The 25,292-nt window shown below is 44.8% G+C and overlaps 1 protein-coding gene across 3 annotated transcripts; it reads left to right on the top strand.

The window, feature by feature from the left end:
• The first annotated feature begins 1,130 nt into the window (after positions 1-1,130).
• Positions 1,131-23,421, top strand: LOC139382261 (egl-9 family hypoxia-inducible factor 2). 3 transcript variants are annotated; one of them, XM_071126127.1, is made up of 6 exons: positions 1,131-1,395; positions 2,153-3,669; positions 18,343-18,462; positions 18,646-18,782; positions 21,389-21,456; positions 21,592-23,421. In XM_071126127.1, the coding sequence occupies exons 2-6, from the start codon at positions 2,398-2,400 to the stop codon at positions 21,642-21,644; spliced, it is 1,650 nt and encodes a 549-aa protein (XP_070982228.1). In that variant the 5' UTR covers positions 1,131-1,395; positions 2,153-2,397; the 3' UTR covers positions 21,645-23,421. The 3 variants fall into 3 exon arrangements, with proteins under 3 accessions (XP_070982228.1, XP_070982226.1, XP_070982227.1); XM_071126125.1 differs by having other exon boundaries at positions 1,162-1,395; positions 21,372-21,456; XM_071126126.1 differs by having other exon boundaries at positions 1,190-1,395; positions 2,297-3,669; positions 21,372-21,456; positions 21,592-21,897.
• Positions 23,422-25,292: the final 1,871 nt, after the last annotated feature.

The raw sequence follows: 25,292 nt of genomic DNA, 5'->3' as shown, positions 1-25,292 counted from the left end.
GCTTCTCGTTTGGGGTGGGAGATGCTTTTGTCGCCATAGCTTGGATACTATGTTTTTAGCCGTCAGAAAAAAACTAGCGTGGTAGGCTAGTCCGACAGCTAGCAATTAGTGGGTTACCTCCGATGATGGCACTCAGTGTGATGGCTGGAAAACGTTTCCGAAAAGACAGGTTAGAAAAGATAGCTTGGTGTAGCTAGTAAAAGCTTTTCTTGTTGGTAAACCACAAAAGCTAGCTAGCATGGTGGCTAGCTTGCTAATGATTAGTCACTGATTGGATACAGCTAACTTGGTCGTGAACGAGTTAGCCGTGTCACAGCTGTACCAGTTTCTCCCTCAAATAATATTTCTCTAACTATGGTGAAGGAAAAGGAAAATTGTCACCACCGCACAGTCCCGAGAATAGCGCCCGGCGAGCTAGTTGTAAGCTCACGTCTGAACAGTTTAGCTAGTTCTAGAAAATGCAGTCGTGTTGACGTAAGTTTTCTGATGAAAAGCGAGAAGAGGTGTTTGAATGACTCAGAGACGCTGCCTTTTATAGGGTAGGAGGGACACCCTTCCCCGGCGCACACGTCTCGATGTCCAGATAATCATGGCTGGCATAGTACAACCAAAACGAATACTTGAAAGAGAACCAAACTGGTCTCCCTTTTGCTGTGCCAGGACAACCCACATTTGAGCTCAGTTTAACGCTGATTGGCATTTTTTTATTAAAAATAAATATTATCAAATGCTACAGCGACAACATGTCATACTAGTTTGTTCCAGAGAGCATCAGATACAGTACATGGGCTACCCATACTGAGACAGGCGGTGGCTGTTTCCCTCACTCAGATGATTCCACCAGGAATTGATGTTAAATTATGAAAACACGAAGAGGAAAGAGACATTATTTCATCATTTTTATTGGTCAAATATTTGGGGAAGCTTGCCTTCCATTGTCATCCATGAGTACACTCCACTGTTTCCCTTATATTTTAGATCCTAATATTACACTCTATGAACCTTCAACATATTGAAGATAAATAGTCTAAACACACGCGTGGAATGTATTTTGTTTCTGTAGCAGATTGGTGTCACATGACTTGTTCATGAGCACATGTAATTGACAGGGTCGTTCGTGGACAGGAGAGGGAGAGGGAGAGCGAGGCAGGAGAGATAAAGAGAGATGCTAGTGGGAGTTACCAGCGGAGTTTCTCCCGCGGCAGAAGCGGTAGTTCCCTCCCCAGGACAAGCATCAGTTTCCAAATGTAACCCCGGGTGGTGGACATATATGGATATTTATAGGTTAAACAAAGAAATGTGTCTAGAACATCACCAAGACAATCCCGGAAATAACAGACATACCCTCAGCCGGTCACGTAGGCTACGTTGCTGGAAGCTTTGCGTTACTGATAGGTAAGTGTACAATCAGCTGACAGACAGAGGGCTATAATTTGCCCGGGCTACTATTATTACATGCACGTTGTTGAATTGATTTCTGAATCGTAGCTAAACTCACTCCAAAATAATCCAACATAGGCTATCTGTATGTTGGAAGGAATGCAAACACGTGTAGGCTATATGTCTTAAATTATTGGCTATGCATGCAGGCTATACACTGTAGTAATGTGAATGCATAACAAGGTAGAGTGGCATGCGTTCTTCAGATTAGCTGCTCTGACAATGTGTTTTCCCCCTCATCGTGAAGTGGGGAATTATTATAACCGATATCAATATTATGACTTTAATGTGTTGTTATTGCCTGAAATATGTCATAAAAATATTTTAGGATTGAACTGCTGTAACAAATCAATTACTATTTAACTACCCGAGTCACTATAGCCCCATGTCGGAATAGAATATATATTATATTATTAGAATATAATAAAACATATTTAAAGCAATGTAGGCCTATTTAAAGTTAGTCAATAAATGTAGGCAACGCTACATAAGATATTAGGACTACGGTTAAATTTGTCTACAAAGTGTAGGGTCCCTTGGAGGTTTCTTAATTTATGGAATATGAATAGTCTAGGCCTGGTGGGAAGATTAGGCTGATTTATGTTTAGCTTGAGTATTTTGTCCCAAGCATGTGAGGCTATACGATTAGCCTACTTATTATAGGCTATAACGGAAATCGCAGTCAAGTAATTATTGTATCATTTTGTTTTAGAAACGTTTCAAGCTTCTGAATACCAGAAAACAACACAAATGTGAAACCATTTAAAGGAAAATCATGAATGAAAGAAAAACGGTGACAAGGAGACTTTTTAAATATGAAACTTCCCAAAACTGTGGCACCGCTCCTCTCTCGCAGCCTCGGCAGTTGTGCTGCACTCTCGCTCTCGCACGGTGGCTCCCGTAAAAAATGAGGCGAGGACGTGGGCTACGTGCGCATCTAGCACTAGACGAGATGAAATGGAGAGCTTGGAACACACGGACCTTTTAAATCCAAGCTCTTCCCACGGACACAACAGTTTTCCAGCCTCCGGCGAGAGAGTGAGAAACGGTGAACACATATTTGGAGCTGCCGAGTTTCAACCTTTCCAAACCAACATGGGACTCAATGGACTAAACGGCTACTGCCAGGGCATAGCGCCGGTTGGGAGCGCCACGGCCGCGGAATTACTGTCTGGTCTGGCTTCAAAAACAATCACTTCCAGCATCACGGTTTTAAAGAAACAGACGAATACTGGGCTGCCGTTCTATAACGGTGGGATTGTGTCTCCGTTCGCAACCATGGAGGGCAGCCACAGTGGTCCCAACGGTTACCCTCCGCAAGTGAAAGGGGTGGGGGAGACACCCAATGGCATTGCGCAACCCCTAGGCAGCAGAGCACGCCTCGTGGAGAATGGGGACAGAACACAACATGAGAAATGCATTCTTCTGGTGAAGAGGCCCAATGGTGACCCGCAGGTCAAACAGCTGCACCATAGGAAGCGGAGAGGTGAGGAGAACCGGGACATGGGTTCTGAGACGCCCAAAGGTTGTGCCTTATCAGTGGGTTCAGGTTTAGGTACTCTAGGTATGATGGCCTATGGACCAGGTGAGTCGATAACCCCGGACTGCAAACGGAGACGAGTGTCGGAGAGCGAAGTTCACAAAGTGGAGCCCTCCAAACCCGGCAAGGCTGTCCTCCCTCTTGCTGCCAACGGCGACAGCAGCATCAACAATAACCATAGCAACCTCAACCACTGCGCCACCCCTCACCCCTCTTTGCCTGACCCTCACAACAACAAGCTGCACCACAATGTACACAAGGTGATGCTGATGGGCCCTGGGGTTGTTCCAGGCCAGATGTCCCCGGTGGAGGCCAACAGCATCCAGTCTCTACCGTTACCAGCCGGGGTGGGCTGGTCGGCGGAGAGTATCGCCCAGCAGTACATCGTGCCCTGCCTGACTTCCTATGGTATCTGTGTGAAGGACAGTTTCCTGGGGCCACGGCTGGGTGAGTCGGTGCTGGGCGAGGTGGAGAGTCTGAACCACAGCGGGAAGTTCCGGGGGGGTCAGCTGGTCAGCCAGAGGAGCATCCCCTCACGGAATATCCGTGGAGACCAGATTGCCTGGGTGGAGGGGCACGAGCCGGGTTGCGAGGGCATCGCCATGCTGATGGCACACATCGACGAGGCCGTGATGCACAGCGCTGCCAACGGGCAGCTGGGGGACTGTGTCATCAATGGACGCACCAAGGTGAGAGAACTGGAAGGGTGGGGGAGGACCGAGGGGCAGGGTAGCAGGTAGAGACGGTGGGTTTGAGGACAGGAAGGGACGGCGTCATCACTTGGAGCACCAAGATGAGGGGAGATGTGGGACGAGAAGCTGGGAAAGAGGGAATATAGAGAATTGTGGAAGGGAACAGGGTGAGCTGGGGACTCAGTGTCATCAATGGCCATATCATGCTGAGGAGAATGAGGGGTGAGAAGGAGGAGAGACTGAAATAGAAAGGATTAGTACCAATGTCAACGTTTTATGTAATTCTACGCCATGGATAGGGGGGTGCGGTGTCCCATTTTGATGACATCATCTACTGTGATCCTGAACTGGCACTATCATATCACTGACAAAGGGTGGGTATGTAATCCTGTCTGTTCTCCCTCCCTGTCTCATTCAATGTGATAGGGCCACACCCTCAGGTAAGTGGGGCCATAACTGTCCTATATGCCCCCGACTTCTCCCATGCCAGTGTATGCCCCTATTGTCATGCCACTGTTTATGCCAATGTTCTCATACCACTGGCAGCAAGTCAACCTTCTGGGAGCTATCTGGTCTGAGATCGGTGTTTCACTAGCTTTGAAGACCGCTCTTTCAATCTCTCACCCATACGCAAACAAGGCATTCTTGTGGCTGGTTTGGTAAGGGTGCGTGTGTTTGATTGGTTGGTGTCTGTTTGGATGGCTGTGTATGTTTGATTGTTTGCTTGCCTAGCCTATTGTAGGCTAGTTCTGTATGGTATGCGCTTGTTTGGCTCGTTTTTGTCTTTGTGTGTTTGAGATTATGAATGTACGAAAGAATGGTTATTTTTAACCGTCCTCAGCATAGCATAAAACATTAATATTACAAGCTTAGACAATGGCCAGATATGACTGACAGGTTTGGGTTCAGTTCAAATTGAAGTCACACAATTCAGGAAGCAAAAAAAAAATGTGTGTGTGTGTGTATACACATATATACATATATATATATATATATATTTTTTTTTAAATGAATAGTTTCTCCTTTTCAGTTTATTAAGAATTCCCTGAAAAGCCCTGTTCAGTTATTCAATTGGAATTTCAGTTGACTTCCTGAATAGACTGACTTTCATTCGATTACCAAGGAGCAGTAGTTGGCTACAGTGCTGTAAGCTGTCAGTGAGCTTGCCCAGTGACGCAGGTCTGGATATTTGAGCCAGGTCCTACATCTATCTTTGCGTATTATGTCACGGTCCTACGTCTGTCACCCAGTCTCACTGCATTCTCCCAGGTTTCCATCCCACCCTGACCCAGTTTCTCAGCCCACTCAGCCCTCTCCCAAAGCAGGGTTCAGACCTATCTAGTCCTTGGTTCAACTAGACTAGAGCATGGTTTGAGTCCTGTACAAGCTGCAGTACATTATACTGAATATAACCCTATTGTGTTTCACTGTAAGTCACTTTGATATAATCTGCTACCTAGTGACTGTGTTATATTAACATATTATCTCAGTTGTTCACTACTGAACCTTGACCCCAGGGTCTGCCTCTTATCAGTGGCGTTAGTCATTGAAGGACTGTCTAGACTTTGTTATGCCACATTTACTCAAAGAGCTTGAAGTGAAATATTTCATTTCAATATTTATAGCAGATAAAGTAGTGATGGTGGGGATAGAAGTCGTGATAGAAGTGGTAGAGGGCATAGCAGTAATAGTTGTGGTAGTTGTAGCCTTAATAGAATTAGTAGTAGTAGCTATAATGTAGGGTACTACGTGTAATAGTAGTAATAGTTGAGGTAGTTGTAGCCTCACTAGTGGTAGTAGTTGGGCAATTCCATGGTAGCGGAATTACGCAGAGACTCACATTTTTTCACTTTAAAATGTATACCAAACAAAAACCATTGCTTTCAAAGTTGAACAAACCATACAACTCTATGCACAAGGACTACTTTGAACAATTTCACACAAAGTTTTACAAAAACACATTACGTGAAAAACTGTGCAGATACAAAGTTTGGTAACCGAACAAAACTGAGATTTTATCAAGCTTTGCATCGGCACAGTTTTTCCAGTAAATGTGTTTTTATTTATTTGAGTGAATTGTTCAAAGCAGTCGTTGTGCTTTGAAATCAATGTTTGTTTTTTGTTTGGCATACATTTTAAAGTAAAAAAATCTCTACGTATTTCCATTATAGTGGAATTGCCCAGTTGTAGTGTATGGTGGTAGTAATAGTTGTAGCTTTAGAAGTAGTAGTAACTGTAAGGTATGGTAGTATTAACAGTAGTGTAGGGTGGTAGTAATAGTTGTAGCTTTAGAAGTAGTAGTAACTGTAAGGTATGGTAGTATTAACAGTAGTGTAGGGTGGTAGTAATAGTTGTAGCTTTAGAAGTAGTTGTAACTGTAAGGTATGGTAGTATTAACAGTAGTGTAGGGTGGTAGTAATAGTTGTAGCTTTAGAAGTAGTAGTAACTGTAAGGTAGGGTAGTAGTAACAGTAGTGTAGGGTGGTAGTAATAGTTGTAGCTTTAGAAGTAGTAGTAACTGTAGTGTAGGGTGGTCGTAATTGTTGTAGCTTTAGAAGTAGTAGTAACTGTAGTGTAGGGTGGTCGTAATTGTTGTAGCTTTAGAAGTAGTAGTAACTGTAAGGTAGGGTAGTAGTAACAGTAGTGTAGGGTGGTAGTAATAGTTGTAGCTTTAGAAGTAGTAGTAACTGTAGTGTAGGGTGGTAGTAATAGTTGTAGCTTTAGAAGTAGTAGTAACTGTAGTGTAGGGTGGTCGTAATTGTTGTAGCTTTAGAAGTAGTAGTAACTGTAAGGTAGGGTAGTAGTAACTGTAGTGTAGGGTGGTAGTAATAGTTGTAGCTTTATACATAGTAGTAACTGTAGTGTAGGGTGGTAGTAATAGTTGTAGCTTTAGAAGTAGTAGTAACTGTAGTGTAGGGTGGTAGTAACTGTAGTGTAGGGTGGTAGTAAGTTGTAGCTTTAGAAGTAGTAGTAACTGTATTGTAGGGTAGTAGTAACTGTATTGTAGGGTGGTATAAATAGTTGTAGGTTTAGAAGTAGTAGTAAATGTAGTGAATGGTGGTAGTAATAGTTGTAGCTTTAGAAGTAGTAGTAACTGTAGTGTAGGGTAGTAGTAACAGTAGTGTAGGGTGGTAGTAATAGTTGTAGCTTTAGAAGTAGTAGGAACTGTAGTGGAGGGTAGTTGTAACTGTAGTGTAGGGTGGTAGTAATAGTTGTAGCTTTAGAAGTAGTAGTAACTGTAGTGTAGGGTGGTAGTAATAGTTGTAGCTTTAGAAGTAGTAGTAACTGTAGTGTAGGGTGGTAGTAATAGTTGTAGCTTTAGAAGTAGTTGTAACTGTAGTGTAGGGTGGTAGTAATAGTTGTAGCTTTAGAAGTAGTAGTAACTGTAAGGTAGGGTAGTAGTAGTAACTGTAAGGTAGGGTAGTAACTGTAGTGTAGGGTGGTAGTAATAGTTGTAGCTTTAGAAGTAGTAGTAATTGTAAGGTAGGGTAGTAGTAGTGGTAGTCATAGTGGTACTGCAGTACTTGTGGATTTAGCCTAGCGTGCGAGTGGAGCACCAGTTCCAGGGTTAACAGTGTGTATGCAGTAGAGATGTGAGGGGTAGCAGCAGTAACAGTGTTCAGTGGGTCAGAGCTGTCAGAATATGGGCTCTTCACCTCTCGTGGGGTGCAGTGCGTGCGTGCGTGCGTGCGTGCGTGCGTGCGTGCGTGCGCGTCTGTGTACACTACATTATCAAACCGTAGCTGCGTGGCGACCCCGTGGGAGTAGTAGAGATACACCTTGCCCCCACAGTGACATACTTTCTGGAATACCCAGACACCATGTGTTTGAACAGGGACGTCACTCTCCCAGTCATCAGCCCTTTGCTCCTCTGTCATGGAACTGACTATTCTTCTTCCAGGTCAAAGGTTATGCTTGCTCTGGTCCATGAGTGTGGCAGGCAGGCAGCTGATGCTAAATGGGTTAGTTGAGCCACAAGCCAATGTCCCTGCTCATATGTTCCATCACAACTCCCCTACTCTTGCCTTGGTATACTGTGCCATCTTGAACGGAAAGAATGTACTTGCTGTGTGTTATGTAGTGTGGTGGAAGTGGATAGAACAGTAGCAATGAGTCATAGATCAAGGTATGAATTGAGGGGGTGGAAGTGGGCGAGGCAAAGATTAGAATAACAGAAAGGGAGGGAGGAGTTTGGCTAATTTACAAGGTCATTGCGCCAGCAGTTCTCTGCTCTTTAATGTTTCTTCTTTTTTTTTTAAGGTGCAATATGCCATTTCCTGGTTGCAGAATTTCTACTAGTTTCCTAATTTCAGTTTGTGACCAAACAAGCAATATATAGTGTAGAATATCATTGTACCATCTAAACTGCTGTGAAATATATTTTCAATAACCCAAAATATTGTATTTTCAGCTGTTTGAAGTAAAACGTAAAAGACGCAAAAACAAAACTTAAGAAAGGGAAGCATAGAAATAGTGCACATAGAACATATCTACCGCTTGTTGGACTTGCTTTCAATGAGAATTACAGATCTATAATGCACGTTTCTATGTGAATTTAGTCAGGTCTCCCAAAAGTTACATATTGTAGCTTTTAAGACTTTTTATTTATTGGTTTTTAAATTGCAACAAAATCACAACAAAAGCTATATACATTTACCCCCAACCTGAAACTTGCTTTCGTTTTCATATGTCGATCTGTACGTAGCTCCGATCTGTATTAGCCTACTGTCTATATGGCTCAGAAAGTACTGTCCCCCACCATTGTTTCTCTCTAATGTTATGTGTCTATTCTTTCCTTTTGTCCTTCTTTCTCGTTGTTCCCTCTTTCCCCCCCCCCCCACTTCTTCCTTTCGGTCCTCTCTCCCACTCCTTTTCTCCTGCGTCTTATCAGCCCCTCTAGCTTCTCTGCCAAACTATTTCCCCTCCGTTTCCTTGGTAACAGGGCCATACAGAGCGTAGCACTGCAGTGTGTGTGTGTGTGTGTGTGTGTGTGTGTGTGTGTGTGTGTGTGTGTGTGTGTGTGTGTGCCCAGAATAATGCCACCATAGCACCAGCTGGAGCTCAACCCAATGCACGCTCAGCAAACACACACCAGCTCTAGCTCCATCCAAGCACAACGCAGCAGCGACAATATATCACAAGAAAAGGCGCAGAGAAAGAGTGGTAGAGCGAGAGATGGGTAGAGAGAGCGAGTAGTAGATGAAGAGAAGAGTGGACGAGAGAAGGAAGGAAGAAGAAGATATCTTAGGTAGGGAGAGATGGATGTTATTTCGAAGGAGTGAGATGAGAGGTGGTTCAGAGGGATGCAGCAGCGCCAGCCGTATCACGAGTGTCTAGTGCAGTGTGCCCTCAGATGCCCCTCCCAGAGAGACTGCCGCGCTGCTGCACATAGGAACAGCCAGGGAGATGCTAGCAACTAGCATTTAGCCTAGCGCACTCACGATCCAGTACCAAGCTAGCTGCTAAGACAAAGAGACATGTAAAACAAATGACGAGAGCTTTATATAGGCTTTAAGGTACTGAGAGGATCACACTGCTCTTCGCACTTCCTATCCTTACCCGTTCAGTTTACAGAAGGCCGAAGGATCATGTAACCATTTGCACTCGAATTCAAAACCGTTTTAAAGATGAGCATTTACTTTTCTCTGGGTGACCTACTAGGGGATTTTAGTGCTTGTTGTTTGTCCTGGGAGAGTAGGCTCTGGAAGAGCATGGTTCTTGTGATCTCAGCTTGTTTTGGAGCTTTTTACAGCAGGGGTTGATGACTCATACTGACTCTGAGAGCAGTCCGGACTGCGTTTCGGTGTCCTATGCCAAACAGTCACACATTCTCTACTTACTGTATGAACACATGCCCACTCACCTTTCAAGCGATTCTCACACACAGAGAGCACTTCCCAAGTGCAGTCCATCTTGGGTTTGAAATTCAGCGTGTCACTGTTTGTGTCTCGGCGTGCGTGTGTTCTAGTGTGTGACTGCCTGTGTGTTTACGTTGTGTTTTGTTTGTGTGTGTGTGTGTGTGTGGTCTCAGATTATGCTGACAGTAGGCTGGGTTGGTTGCGTTTGCATAAAGAGTCACACTGGTGGGTAGTGTGACGTTCTGATTTACAGAGCAGGGGAGAAAAGAGTGTACATAGTATAAATGACCGCTTTGTCAGGTTACTGGAAATGGAGGAGCACACACACACACACAGAGAGAGACAGAGACACACCCTCAGCCCTGTGGTTAGTGTGACTCAAGCAAGATGGGGTCCATCACCAGGCATGACTCATCAAGGCTGATCAGCTTTTTCTGCTAGATACCTGACCTCATTAACAAGTGCACACTCAGCCGCAGCGGAGGGAAAATGATGAGTTGATTTCAGTCTGGAAACTGTGAGATGATGGATATATACGATTAGAGAGGTGAAGAGGAAGATAGAAATATAATGGGATTTAATGGTTGACTATCCAATAAAGTGTATTTCACTAGAAGTAAACCTGTAATAATACACTCCTATTTTTCCTATTTGCTTCCAATAATTCACAGACGGGCATGGTGCATTACTTCATCAACTTATGTCAGTGTCAGCTCAGCTGGTTAGTCAGGCCCGAGACTTACTGCAGGTCCACAGAGAGCCTTAGAACCCAATGTACCTGTATCGATCCCTGGACAGGCACCGTCTGTCCTTAGCTCAACCTTACTGACTCATCCAGAAATACACAGGCCAGCTGAGCACACAAGAGTTCACCTCAGTCCAACACATTTGTCACTGTCTGATCGGCACAGAATTTGCCATCACAGCATAGAACAGCTCACATCAGCCCAGTCCAGTAAAACCCACACAGGCCCACTTCAGCTAAGCTCAGCCTGGCAAATCCCCAGCCCAGTATACACCTACCTATCCCAGTGCTAGTTAGTTAGCCTAGCACTACCCTGATGCTCTCCCCCCTCTCGTCTGTCTGTCTGTGTGTCTGTCTCATCAGGGTCAGGCCCTGTATTTGTTCAGCCTTATCTCTCTCCTGCCTCTGTCCTCCATGCCCCTTATCTGCTGGCAGTATGCTATGACAGCGTGCTCTGACTTTTTTATTTTACTTCTTTCCAGGAACAGCCTGTTCTCTCTCTCTCTCTCTCTCTGGCCTTCATCTTGGCAGGCAGGCATGCGGGCAGAGACAGGAGGCAACGCTATTAGGGCATTAATGCTGGTGCCAGTGGTGCCCATTAGATTGGCACGGAAGAGCTGAGAGATTTGAACAGAGATTGAAGAAGGCTGATCTGATCGCGACACGTCGGGTCATGCCGTTTGAATGAGATCAGGGGCTGGGAGCAACAGGAGAGGAGAGCGACTGGGATGCCGTTGTATGGTCACAGTGTTTGTGACATTCATATGCCGGTTTGACTGACTCTCACAGATCTGGTTGACTACTGGCTTACATCTCTACTAGCACTGGTTTGGACTGTGTCATGTCTCAATGAACGCTGGTGTACAAGAACTTTGTGTGTTTGTACATGCATGTGCATATCCTCCAGGCTAGGGCTGTGCTGTGGCACGGTACATGTTAATTGTGGTTAAGTATGCAACAGTTGCATGTGCTCTCAGGCCCCAAAAATGTGCACTTATAAAATACTACATGCATACATGCAGTGGGCTGCAATCTTCAACACCATGGTCAGTGCAAGCATCAAACATCTATTGGCTGTATATCTACCACCCAGCATCAAACATCTATTGGCTGTATATCTACCACTAAGCAATCACACATCTATTGGCTGTATATCTACCACTAAGCAATCACACATATATTGGCTGTATATCTACCCCAAAGCATCAAACATCTATTGGCTGTATATCTACCCCTAAGCATCAAACATCTATTGGCTGTATATCTACCACTAAGCATCAAACATGTATTGGCTGTATATCTACCGCTAAGCATCAAACATCTATTGGCTGTATATCTACCGCTAAGCAATCACACATCTATTGGCTTTATATCTACCCCAAAGCATCAAACATCTATTGGCTGTATATCTACCCCTAAGCATCAAACATCTATTGGCTGTATATCTACCACTAAGCATCAAACATTTTATTGGCTGCATATCTACCACTATAGTGCTTTTCTCATTTGTTTCCGTTGACATTTTATTGCGAGGGTAATGAGTGAGGTTAGGGGATGCGAGGTTAGAGGATGCGACTATTAGCGACTAAAACATTCTGGAAGCCCGCTGGAAGTGCTTGACAACATATAAATGTTCACCAGCATTTCTCTGTGCCCTCACACTGATTGCTTAGCAACAGAGCAGAGTGAATTGAGACTGTGATTTCCATCTCAATCCCAGATAAAGAGCTCTTCCACAGTGAGTCGGGATCAACGCAAATGCCTTAGTAAGGCCATTCTTTCCCACAATGCAACACCACCACCCATGGTGCTGATGACATCATATTTCCCAGAAGCAGCCTGACCCTGTCGTGAACGAACACCCCACCCCCCATCTGTCAAAACACAATACATTACATTAGAGCAGTATTTTGAGTGTTCTTAAAAAAGCTACTGTACCGATTTACTGTACTATGTTCACTAGCCAAACCTTTAATCAAGTCTTACTTACAGCCCATGTCCTGTGTGTTTATACACCAAAATGTTATCAGTTGAATTATGTAGCCACGTTCAACAGTCCCAAGTACAGTAAATCACATCGGGATTACTGTAATGTCTGTCCTCTACACACTGACTCCTGGAGGGACTTCAGAGGAGCTCTGTCCTGGCTGTGTGTGTGGGACTTGTTGGTGGGTAGAGACCAGCGGGTTGGGGCTGGAGTCAGAGGTTAATGAACACACACACAGCGTGTGAGCGTCGCGTGGTAATGAGGCGAGACGATGGTGGCCGGCAGGCTGGCCAGAGAGTCACACAGGCAGAAATGAACACTTGTACTTTGGCCTGTATCACTCTTCCATAATGAGACTGAGCCAGATTATGGTTTGGCTACAGATGGGAGTATTTGGGTGTCATCTTGGTATCCCGTGACTGTTCACTATGTCGGATATGATTATTGAGGTGTGTATTTGACACAGCTGCTTTGCACCACGGCATGCAGACGGCTGACTGGCACTGCAATGGATTCAGTGGATTTGAACATGAAGGACTTTGTCGTCACTCTGTATTGAAGCTTCTGGGCTTGACAGTTCTGGAGTGACACTGAATGATACTGTCTTCACTCCCTGCTCGCTCCTCATTCCTTACTGATAACTGAGCCAATATTTGTCTAAATGAGCCGAGCTGGAGTGAAAGAGGAAGTCAGTCCTTCGCTCTTCACCAGTGTTTACTCTTCCCCCTTGTACTCTGTGATGGGCTGGGAGAGGGGAGGAGAGAGAAAGGAGGAGCTATGGAGGGACAGAGGAGAGGGAAGGTAAAGACAGAGAGAAAAGGAGAAATAATGACAGAATTTTTAAAGGGAAGGGAAGACCAAGTGAGAGAGAGAGAGAAAACAAAGGGAGGCAGAGAGAAACGACAGTGGAAGAGTGAGAAAAGACAGGCAGAGTAAAACAAAAAGGGAGAAAAGGTTCTTGTTCAGAGTTGGTGAAGGGATGAGGTGTACTGTACTGTACTCTCCAGGGTTCTGATCTGTATCGTGATGAAGTATCCGTGCCCTGACAGAACACACCGTCATCGGGACCCTGATGGCTTTCTTTCTCACATTCCTGCTCTCACACACACACACACACACACACACACACACACACACACACACACACACACACACACACGCACCAAACCTGACCCAAACAACCTCCCCAGCAGAGATACAAAGGCTAGGGGCCCGATTCCGACTCGAGTTAAGCGTGAGTAAATGGACCGTAATTCCATTTTTATCCACTTCTCTATGCATATTCTGACCTTGAACGTAAGCATGAGAATAGCGTGCTATTAGTTTTGGGTGGAGATGGACTAAATGACGGTGTGGCTGAGGTATCTGTCTACAGATACGCCGCTTTCTGACCTTGATTTAATTCCCTAATAATTACACAACCTTTACGAGCGAGGAAACCAAGAATATCGTCTAGCGAACCTACCAGTTCCAAGTGGAAACCTACTTCATTTTTCCCCAGATAGAAATAGCACCATTCTCCATGCACTGTAATGTACAACTAACTATAAGAGCTATTGATACGAGCTAGGTAAATGAGTAATCCATTTGGATAAGGGAAGTGTAAATATAAATGACTCTTGTTTTAGTTATATTTTAACTTGTAATCACCGGAGACAAATGTGAAACCAGTCGTATGGCAGAAAACTGAAAATCTGAAATGCTGTGCCAATATGCAGAATTTAAATTGTATGGCCTTTTAACTTTCAGGGATGGGCACTCTCGATTATCTTATTTATAGGCTACCCCGACTTTCTCTGTTGACCATTTCTGTCATGTTAAATATTACCCACTATCAGTATCGGCCGTCAGTAGGCCTAATAACCGCACATATCCAACTGCCAATTTACGGTTAGTTCCATTCAGTTGGTATAGCCTACATTATCATTCCATTTAATTACATTGTTTAGTTTACCTTCATTTGCTTCCTCCGCAAAATGACGGCCAAGTGGTTGACTTGGGGTCAGTTCCACAGACACAGATTAAGACTAGTCTTGGACTAAAAAGCAAACTCAATGGAAAATGCTTTTTATTTCAGTATAAGGATTAATCTGTGTCTTGGAAACCACCCCTTGGTGTTCTAGAGGTGTTGGATCAGAGCCTTTGTGACACAGTATTATTATTAGGATTAGTATTGAACAAGGTCATGCATCATGTGTGGCTAGGTTTACACAGGCAGCCCAATTCTGATATTTTTTTATTTTCTTTTGACCAATCACATCAGATCTTTTTCAGTGCTGATCTGATTGGTCAATTTTTTTTTTTTTTAAGTTCAGAATTGGGCAGCCTGTGTTAACCCAGCCTGTGTTAAATGTGGTGTTGGTGAAATGTGGTGTTAGCTTTTCGCACAGTTGCGTGCAGCGAAGGAATGTGTACTCCCAGCCCGTTCAGAAACACACATCCCTAGAGAAGCACAGCCTAACACAGCCTTGCCTAGCAGGGGGAAATGCCAGCCAGAGGCCATTGTTACTCTACTGATACTCAAGGGACTGTCTCCAGTCCAGTCCAGTACAGGTGAGGTTGAAACATTAGCTGAGAAGTTACATGCTCACTGTCCAATCCTCAACAGGACCAGCTAGTTAGAGTTTGAGTACCGTCTTGTGAAGACGATAACCCATGTCTTTCTCTATAATAAAGCTCTTAGAACAGTCCGAGTTTATAGTAATGTGTGACCCGTAATGAAAGCATGTGGGTTAGAATTGTAGTGGTCCTGCACAACCGTGTTTAAGACACAGAGAAATCATTGGGACACTGACTGTCTCTATACAGAACCATGGGACTCTGAGTGAGTACAGTAACCTATATGGTGCCCTATGCAGTGGAATATCAAGCCTTTTACCTGATTGGTGGGTAAAGGGTTCGGCCCACTGATGATACGGTACAGGCTCAGTGAAATGGGGGTGGCGACATGGCTGCCATACCCGGCCATTATGGCTTAAAGGCACAGCGTCTAGTTTCACAGCGCAGACTGAGTGTGCATGCTTCACTCTTCACACGATTTAAAATGGGCCATGGCACAAAACCCTTATTACAGACCCGCCGCCACGTTAGTAGCCAAACAAAAACCTAACCCTTGTAGTCCTACAATTACAGGTTAAATGGAAGCTCTAACGTTGGTTACAGGGAGGCCCTTACTCTCTTTATCACCTTGCTTAACTCACACAGTGCTCTCTCAGAACCCATATATAGGGTAAAATGTGCTCGGTCCCTGGTGAGGAGGATGGAAGTTTCCCAGCTCCCAAGGCCAGGCCAGGCTGTTTCCCTGCCACCCTACCTCCCAATGCCGGGGTGTTCCAGTTGCCTCACGGGGAGGGAGGGAATGTCTGGGTTGTGTTTTTATAACACGTCTTAAAGGGGAACTGCACCTGCTGATTTGGCCTCTTTTTTTCCCTCTTGTTTCCTCAAGAAATGCTGGCGGCCATGATGGAAGCCAAACACGGTGTGGTTTGATGTGGGTCCTTGCCACCACCAAGACACATCAGAGAGTACCACAGTATGAGTCATAATATCTTAAAACCTAGCGGTCAAAATAGGGAAATGGTTCCAATCGTTTTTCCACAGGAGGTTTTAGAAACACTTAAAATAAGGGCTGTGTTTTGGGTAGGCCTACCTTGGCGTGACATTCTGATAACCGTGTAAATCTCTCTCGTACAAGGTGACTTATCAATATTGTCGGCAGTATTTACCCCCCCAAATTTTTTTACATTTTTTATATATATTGTACCGCTAATTAGCTATCATAAAGAACTACAAATGCCTGATGATTTGGACACGACTGCTGGATTGTGGCAAAGGTAAGAATCTCTGGATTAACTATCTAATGTTAGCTAAATGTAGTCATTAATAAATTGGCAACATTTATTTAAATGAACAATTATTTGAACTGTCTTGTGCAAGTTTTAAAAGGACCCAATACCTGTTAGCAAATGTGTCAGCTAGAGATGACGTGCAGGAGCTTGCAGGGATTTGTAGTTTTGCTAGTCGTCTACTTTGATGCTAATTAGCATTTTCGAATCTGAGAGTAAATAAAGCCAAACATACTGATAAAAGTCACCTTGTCCGAGAGAGATTTACACGGTCATCAAAACGTCACGACAGGGTAAGACTACACGAAACACAGCCCCCTTATTTGAAGTGTTTCTAAAAATCACAAAAAAATGAAAAAGGAGCGCAAGCCTTGTTGTTGGCTTTCATACAGAAATGTTTGAAGATCGACGAGTCGATTGCAATCGACCGGTTTGTAACCACTGATGTAGAATAAAACAACCCTTTACATAATTACCATAGAAGTAGTGTTCTGCTAATATAACAAGGTGGCACCTTTCATTGTCATTCCCAGCCGATACAGATACTGGTGGTGGTAATGGGGCTACCTTGGCAAATATTTCAGAGTGGTCATACCTTCCTGTGTGGTGCCCAGTATACAACAGGAGTTCCCTGATCCTGGTGTAGAACACATAGGGTTTCTCCCTCCCCATATTGACTGATTCAATTCAATCATTTAAAAAAAAAAGACGAGACATCATTCCGAGACATCAGTATCAAGCCCGTCATCACATTATCTTGCAAGTTTCCATGTCCTGGCTCCATACATGTTTCTGTGAAACACATACACACATAGTCACTGTTCAGTTATGCCTCAGGATGGCATGTCCTTTTCATTGGAGTCGAGGGAGACTGGCAAGGCTACTTGTGTCGCATTACACACTTTCATTCGGAGGTCTTGCCCGACAAGCTTTAAAAATAGCAAGTGAACAGTGAATAAAATGATTTTTGGAGGTCGTTAAACCATTGCAATCACATTGGTGGACATGTAATGAAATCCAACTTTGCTCCTTCTGGTAGGTCCCGGAATCCATTCATGACCAGGAGATCAGTCTGGCCCCCAGAAAAAACACGGTCAACAACTATCATCATACCTCAAATATAAACATAGCTCGAGAAAGAATGTAATCTTGTTTGGAAGCAAATTCTATGCTTTACAGATGTAGACTGACTGACTCCAAATTGGATTAGATTCAGGCCGGTGACGCCCTTACACTCTGCAACCAACGGTGACATGTTTTGCTATTGACCTGGGTTGGTTTGAGTTTGTTGCTGCTAGTTAGTACACTATTGTAGTCATGCATGAGTTAGCTAGTTAATACCACCATAGCTGCATCCAATATTAATTTGTGCCCTAGACATTGGTTGCACATCAGAGGCTAATGTGACTGTAGTCTAAATTACACTAACTTAGAGTGGCATGGAAATACGATGGCTTTACTAAAGTAGGCAAATAATTGGTAGGAAACCATTTTGCCATAAGATGTCGTCAAATTTACTTTAGAGAGATGGCAATATTGCCATTACTGTTTGTCAAATTTAGCTAGCTAGCAATGTTAACGTTAGCTTGTTAAAATACTGGCTAAAGCTGGCTAAAGTTACAGTATTCAGCATCTAAAGTCAATCTGGCAACATCACAATCATGATGATCGCAATCATGATGTTATCGTGTTTCCAAGCCAAATCTGAATTGTATTAGGTAGGCTAACGTTAGCTAGCTAGCAAGCTATGCTAGCGATAATGGTGATAATGATTATCAAAATATACATAACCAGATACATAACCAGAAGTCTATTGTCTAGCTACCAGTATACTCACCATCACTGGGGACCAACGAACTTCTACCTTTTCTGCATGATATAGGGTCCTTCGGCAGGGCATGCAAACCATAGTTGTTGGCTGTGCATCCTGCTGGTAGCACGCATTCCAAGGTCAATCTGTATAGGGCTTTTCAGTGTCAAAAGGGCGTGATCCTTTGAACGCGTTGGTTGGGGGCGATGAAACAACCAAGCCCCGTTCAATAAAGGGAAGCGAAGTGGGCGGTGGGGAAATTCTAACGTCCTGTGGGACTCCCGGCCACGGCCAGTTGTGGCACAGCCCGGGAATGAACCCAGGTCCTGCACTGCAATGTAGTGCCTTTGACCACTGCGCTACTCGGGAGGCCCGAGGTGTGTGTTCTTACTGTAACCGACTAACATCCCTGTCTTCTCTCCTCAGGCTATGGTGGCCTGTTACCCAGGTAACGGCACAGGGTACATCCGTCACGTGGACAACCCTAACGGTGACGGCCGCTGCATCACCTGCATTTACTATCTCAACAAGAACTGGGATGTCAAGGTACAATGGAACATTGAGTCTCATATATCTAATCTACCGTATTTTACAGTCCCACCAGATTTTCCCTGTCTGCCATGGGGTTCGAACCGGCAACCCTCTGGATACTCACCTGCCTCTCTAACCTCAAGGCTATGGATAAGGCACTGTGCATCTAACATGACACCTATTTGTGTGTGTGGTCAGGTTCAAGGAGGTTTGCTGCAGATCTATCCAGAGGGGAAGAGTGTGGTGGCCAACATAGAACCGCTGTTTGACCGCCTGCTCATCTTCTGGTCCGACCGCAGGAACCCACACGAGGTTAAGCCGGCCTACGCTACACGGTGAGTGACCACACACACACACACACACACACACACACACACACACGGGAAAGGATATACGGACACGCTTGGTGCACAAATTGATGATGTATGTCGCGCAGCTGAGAGTCGAGTGGAGACAAACTGATTTAATCATTCGTCCTGATGAGCCCTTCCCAGCTAGCTAATTTATGCTTGTGGCTAGAAAGTTCAGTGAGAATTTGAAACTTGTCTGCCGAATTTGGGACTTGGGAGAGTGTTCAGAATCATTAAGTTTTTAAATTAGTATTTATTTTGTTTGTTTTTTTACTATAATGCCGTAGTTGTAATTTTTTGGTGAAAACCATGCTTTAGCTGTCATCCTGGCCTGATACTAGCTACACTATCTAGATACTTCCCCTGCTCGCCAAGAGGGCCCCTTGATGTTGTTGTGTTGCCGGCATGCGGCACAAACTCTCCCCGTTGAGCAGTAACGTTAGACTGTATCATGTTGACACCTAGGTGGTTACTACCACATGCAGTATTGCGTATTTGTTTCTTGTGTAGGCTGCTATCCTTCTCAAAATAAAGTGGGATGGAACAAATTGGCGACATTAACCCCTCGCCAGCGACATGTGATACGGCTGCCCCGGGGGAAGCAACGACGTAGCACCTCTATACAATACCGTTGCAGCCGCTTGTCGTCGCGTTAGCTAATTGGCATGTCACGGTGACATCCAGATGAGGGCCAGTACTACAAAGTTATTTCTCCCTCGCATATCTAAATAAACATCTCTTTCTTTTACCTGTTTCAACTGGCACAGTGTTGCTTTTGTTGCCAGCATAACCTAGCTAGCTGGGAAGGACTTACCAGGATAACTGACTGAACCAAATCTACTCAACTCTCAGCTGCGTGACATACGTCTATCTATTTGGGCACCAGGCGTACCCGTATGGCCCCTCCCCGAGCACACACAAATGCATGCTGACATGGACTCGCACTAGGGTCAGAGAGGTGACACAGAATGTACACTTACAAAGCCACTGCATGCTCGCTGAGACGCAATGTATCCCATCTCTCACACACTCACACATGTCCCATAGGTATTGTATAGTCAAACAGAGATTTACTATGTACTAAGGCACACAAAGTCATTCCCAGGGAGGGTTTTTGGATGACTCCCACTGCTTTCAGTTCCCTGAAAGTGTGCCACATCGTTTGACCATAACCACATCCACTCAACCCCCCCCCACCCCCACCACACTTCCTCTCTGCCGAGCCGTTACAACCTCTAACCCACTTTTTTGCCTTCACACACAGTGCAGTATCTGTTCACTAAAGGCTCTTAATGGTGTTGGGGATGCTTTTACCTGCTCTGTTAAAGGGATACTTCAGTGTCAGATGAACTCGTGGATACCATTTGTATGTCTCTGCATCCGGCATGAAGGAAGTTAGAGGTAGTTTCGCGAGTCAATGATAACTAGTGTTAGTGCAGTGACTGGAAGTCTATGGTATCTACTAGCATGCGCTAACACTCATTAGCAAATTCCTTCAAACTGCACGCAAGACAACATCAAAATGGTATCCGGGAGTTCATCTGACTCTGGGGAAGTAGATAAAGGGCTTCATTGCCAAAATCCCGACGTATCCCTTTAACAGATTATAGATCCACTCTCATGCTGATGATCCACTGTTGAGAGAAGTATGAACTCAGCCAGAGGCTATTCATGATGTTGTGATCATGCAGATTATTTTTTTCCTATACATACTGAAAGCTGGAACGCAGTAGTCAGAAGTACGCCACAAAAATTTGACACGTGATTGGCCTGATTCTAGTTCATTAGTTAGTCCTCTCCTCTCTGTCTGACAGCTGGGGGGTGAGGTGGGGCTCAGGACAGGAAGAACGTATTTCCTGACTGGGATTGGGGTCAGGGGTGGAGGGAGAGAGGGAGGGCGGTTGGTTCAGTTGCAGCTCTCGTGCTTGAGGGAGAGAGACAGGAATAAACAACACAACCCCACTGAGAAGCCCCACAGGAGAGGCAATGACCCTGACTTAACCCTCCACGGACCAAAACCAGCTCAGACTTAACCCTCCACGGACCAAAACCAGCTCAGACTTAACCCTCCACAGACCAAAACCAGCTCAGACTTAACCCTCCACAGACCAAAACCAGCTCAGACTTAACCCTCCACAGACCAAAACCAGCTCAGACTTAACCCTCCACAGACCAAAACCAGCTCAGACTTAACCCTCCACAGACCAAAACCAGCTCAGACTTAACCCTCCACGGATCAAAACCAGCTCAGACTTAACCCTCCACGGACCAAAACCAGCTCAGACTTAACCCTCCACGGACCAAAACCAGCTCAGGCTTAACCCTCCACGGACCAAAACCAGCTCAGGCTTAACCCTCCACGGACCAAAACCAGCTCAGGCTTAACCCTCCACGGACCAAAACCAGCTCAGGCTTAACCCTCCACGGACCAAAACCAGCTCCGGCTTAACCCTCCACTGACCGTATATAGCACAGACTTAACCTTCTCCTATGCTGTCCTATGCTGTACTATACTGTGCTGAATTAGTCTGTACTTGCTTGTGAGCTGAGAATCTCTGTTGTCAGTCTGATCAGATCATCGTGTGTTACAGCTATGCCATCACTGTCTGGTACTTTGATGCCAAGGAGAGGGCCGAGGCCAGAGAGAAGTACAGACTGGGTGAGTTACAGTTCTGAATGTCTGACTTACATGTACCGTAATAGCGTGCATGAAACGGTTTATGCACTTTGTACAGTACATTTTTCAAAAAGTGTTTTTGACTCTTGGCTCCACTGCCATTTCTTGTGTCCATAGCAACCGGACAGAAAGGTGTTCAAGTGCCCGTCACTCAAAACAACAAAACCTAAATCCTAAACCAATCTCTTTATTGGTTGAGAGGAGATACGGCAGCATCTGATTGGGCAGTTGAGGGAAAGAGGGCGGAGATAGAACACAGTGGACTCAGTTGGCGAATGGAGCGAGGCAGGGTCAGACTGACTCAGGTGGCATAAGGGCCAAAGAGGATGACTTCATCAGATAATTCAAAAATTCTTTAAAGACAACAAACTGAATGGACAGACTCTTGTTTTTGCCTCATCAATAATCAGCGCTATTATAATATAATCAGAAAGCAATCTTCTCTGCTCTCGCAAACTTTTCATCTCGGTCAAAAGATAAGGGGTAACATACAATAGACATTTCTCCAATCAAAAGGAGCACCATCTGCGGCGGCGGCGGAGGAATACGATTGCATCTGGTTCAGGGGAAACTGAAAAAGAGCTTTTGGACATTAACAAGACGATACTCCATCTTAACTCCACCTTCACATTTACTAGATTGGTTCAACAGTGCAGAAGAGAACCTCGCCATGTAGTTCTCTCATCAGGTTAAGACAGTTAAGGAAATGTGATTGGAGGTCCTGACATTCACACACATCGTGACACATCCAGTGTGTTGCCTCAGCTTACACCCAGCCATCAGTAAACAACGCACCATTAAAGAGGAAGTGACCTCACAGGAAATGGTCCTTTACATATCACACAGTAGTGTGACATTCAGCTATCCCAGCATTCATGTTGTTGGAGACCCTGTTAGGGTATCCACCTGCCACCAGTGTACAGAGAAGACTGAAGACTCTCTTTATCGCAGAGAAACATGAAGACTCTTTAACTAAACTAGTCAACAGAAAAAAATCAATAATGTTTGTTCATGTGACAGTCAGTGAGAAAGGAGTGTGTAATGTCAGAAAGCAATGTAATACAATTCCAAGAGCGTGTTTTTGTTTGTGAACGTTTTTGAAGACGACACCTAAACAAAGGTGGGTCGAAGGCAGGTCGAAACAGGGTTTGCTGAATGTTATAGTGTGTGTGTGTGTGAAAATGTACTGTACAAGCAACCCTGTTACTAGTACCTTGGTGGTCCCAGTTGCACCTGTAAGACCCACCCCTCCCTATACGGAGACTAGAGGCTGCATCAGCACTATCATCACCTACAGTGCATTCTGGTCAACTCAAACATACAATAGATTGGACACGGTTCACCACAACATCTGAATCTAACCTAACCCAAACCCTCAGTCAACCTTGTTATACTCCACAGAAGCAAATGTTAATGCACAGAAGGGTCTGTGTGAAACTACTGCAGTGTCTGTCTGTCTAACTATACTTGTGGGGACTAGAAGTCTCCACAAGAATGGTAAATAAACAAACATTTAACTGTGGACATTTTAGTTTGTCTCCACAAGGAAAAAGTATATTTCTATGGGGTTTAGGGTTAAGGAAAATATGATTTTGAATGGGAATCAATTGTACCCCCCAACAAGGTTAGTTAAATGTGTGTGTGTGCGCGTGTGTGTGTCTGGCCTTGAATGGGGGTGGGGAGGCGCTTGACTGTGTTTTGTGTGTGTGTGTGTGTGTGTGTGTGTGTGTGTGTGTGACAGACTGGGTAAGAGAGAAGTAAAAATATGACTTTTCAGAAATGCTATCTGTGAATGATCAGTGTAAATTTTTGAAACAAACTGCTTTTATGCTGTGGATAATATGGTTGAGATGCAATAGTGACTAAAACAATGAGAACAAAAAAATGTTGCCTCAGTTTTTTCAGATATTTTGCATTATTGAATTAAAACGTGTTTTTGTACAAGAAGACTTGTTTATTTTTTGCCTTCTTGAACATGGAGTACTCCTTTCTCATTCTGGACAGAGTCACTGATACAACACAGAGCAGGGACCCTGACACTGTCTGGACATTCAGGGGAATTATGAACGATACATACACACACACACACTGAGGCCATACAGTAAGAAGTCCACTCTCTTACCACAATCATGCAGCCATTTCCTCTCCCAGACCTGTCTCAGCAGTGGTGAGGGAAGAATAGGGAGGTATAAAGATAGACTGAATGGCAAGAGACTGGCAAGAGACAAACAGAGAGAGTAATATTAAACTGGTGGTGGGTGGGCAGCTTGCATGTCACTACAGATTTGAGATCACAGCGTGGTCACACGGTGTTCTGCAGACCAGAATGAACTCCATGGCTCCAATTTTTGACCAGTAGTGCACAAGGGAATAAGGGTGCTATTTGGGACCTAAGTCTATGATATCCCTGAATCTGCCCCTCCCTCTATACTAACCACATTCCTGTTCCTCCTCTCTCTACCACCTCTTTTCATAACCCAAATGCTCATAGCCTCAGCCCCCTTTATGTAACCATATCAATATCAAGTATCTACCAACACGGCTGCTACAGTATGACAACATAAATCCACTCGCTCACACGAAGAGACACACACACATAATTGGAAAGATAAACCCAGCCACACAAACACACACCAAGACAATGGTCCTAGTGCCTCTCACTTCTCGTCTGGGAAAAAAAAGTCCATTCACATCCACTTCTTTTTCTGCACCCTCCTGGAGCCAGTCCAGGAGTCTATAGTCACCACACAAGCACAACCTCAACCTCTCAGTGCTCAGTGTTCAGGGCCCATCTCCACAAAGCGTCTCAAGAGTAGGAGTGCTGATCTAGGATCAGTTGTGCATTTTAGATCACATTCATGAGATTATATGAACTGATCCTAGATCAGCACTCATACTCTGAGGCACTTTGTGGATACGGGCCCAAACATCCAGACAAGCAGGCTGCAATGATGAATGGACTGTTCCTATTGGAATGTGGGGTGTTGTCACAGTATAAAAGCAATGTACTGCTTGCACTTCATTTTAAAAGTGTGATCACCATAAAGAGAAGCCCTGGTGTGTGGCAGGGCCTACAGACAATCACGGACTACGAAAGGAAAACCCGCCACGTCACGGACACCAACGCCTTGCTTCCAGACAAACTAAACACCTTCTTTGCCCGCTTTGAGGATAACACAGTGCCACCAACGCGGCCCGCTACCAAGGAATGTGGGCTCTCCTTCTCCGTGGCTGACGTGAGGAAGACATTTAAACATGTTAACCCTCGCAAGGCTGCCGGCCCAGGTGGCATCCCTAGCCACGTCCTCAGAGCATGCGCAAATCAGCTGGCTGTGTGTTCACCGACATATTCAATCTCTCCCTATCACAGTCTGCTGTCCCCACATTCCTCAAGATGGCCACCATTGTTCCTGTACCCAATAATGCAAAGGTAACTGAACTAAATTACTATCGCCCAGGAGCACTGACTTGTCATCATGAAGCGCTTTGAGAGACTAGTCAATGATCCTATCACCTCCACCTTACCTGTCACCCTAGACCCACTTCAATTTGCTTACTGCCCAAATAGGTCCTCAGACGATGCAATCACCATCACACTGCCCTATCCCATCTGGACATGTAAGAATGCTATTCATTGACTATAGCTCAGCATTCAAAACTATAGTACCCTCCAAGCTCAACATTAAGCTTGAGGCCCGAGTCTCAACCCCACCCTGTGCGATTGGGTCCTGGACTTCATGAAGGGCCGACCCCAGGTGGTGAAGGTAGGAAACAGTAAATGACATCGCCGAAGTCAAGGATCGGTAGGATAGTCAGTT

Source organism: Oncorhynchus clarkii, chromosome 24, assembly GCF_045791955.1.
Source record: "Oncorhynchus clarkii lewisi isolate Uvic-CL-2024 chromosome 24, UVic_Ocla_1.0, whole genome shotgun sequence".
Lineage (NCBI taxonomy): Eukaryota > Metazoa > Chordata > Actinopteri > Salmoniformes > Salmonidae > Oncorhynchus > Oncorhynchus clarkii.
Note: the sequence above shows the minus strand (reverse complement) of the source record. Positions and strands in the feature narration are given on the sequence as shown.

Excerpts from the sequence above, each read along its gene's own strand:
- LOC139382261 (XM_071126125.1), top strand. The coding sequence starts at position 2,398 with ATGGAGAGCTTGGAACACACGGACCTTTTAAATCCAAGCTCTTCCCAC. Across the intron at positions 18,463-18,645 it reads ACAAGAACTGGGATGTCAAG|GTTCAAGGAGGTTTGCTGCA; the intron begins GTACAATGGAAC and ends GTGTGTGGTCAG. Across the intron at positions 21,457-21,591 it reads CAGAGAGAAGTACAGACTGG|CAACCGGACAGAAAGGTGTT; the intron begins GTGAGTTACAGT and ends TTGTGTCCATAG.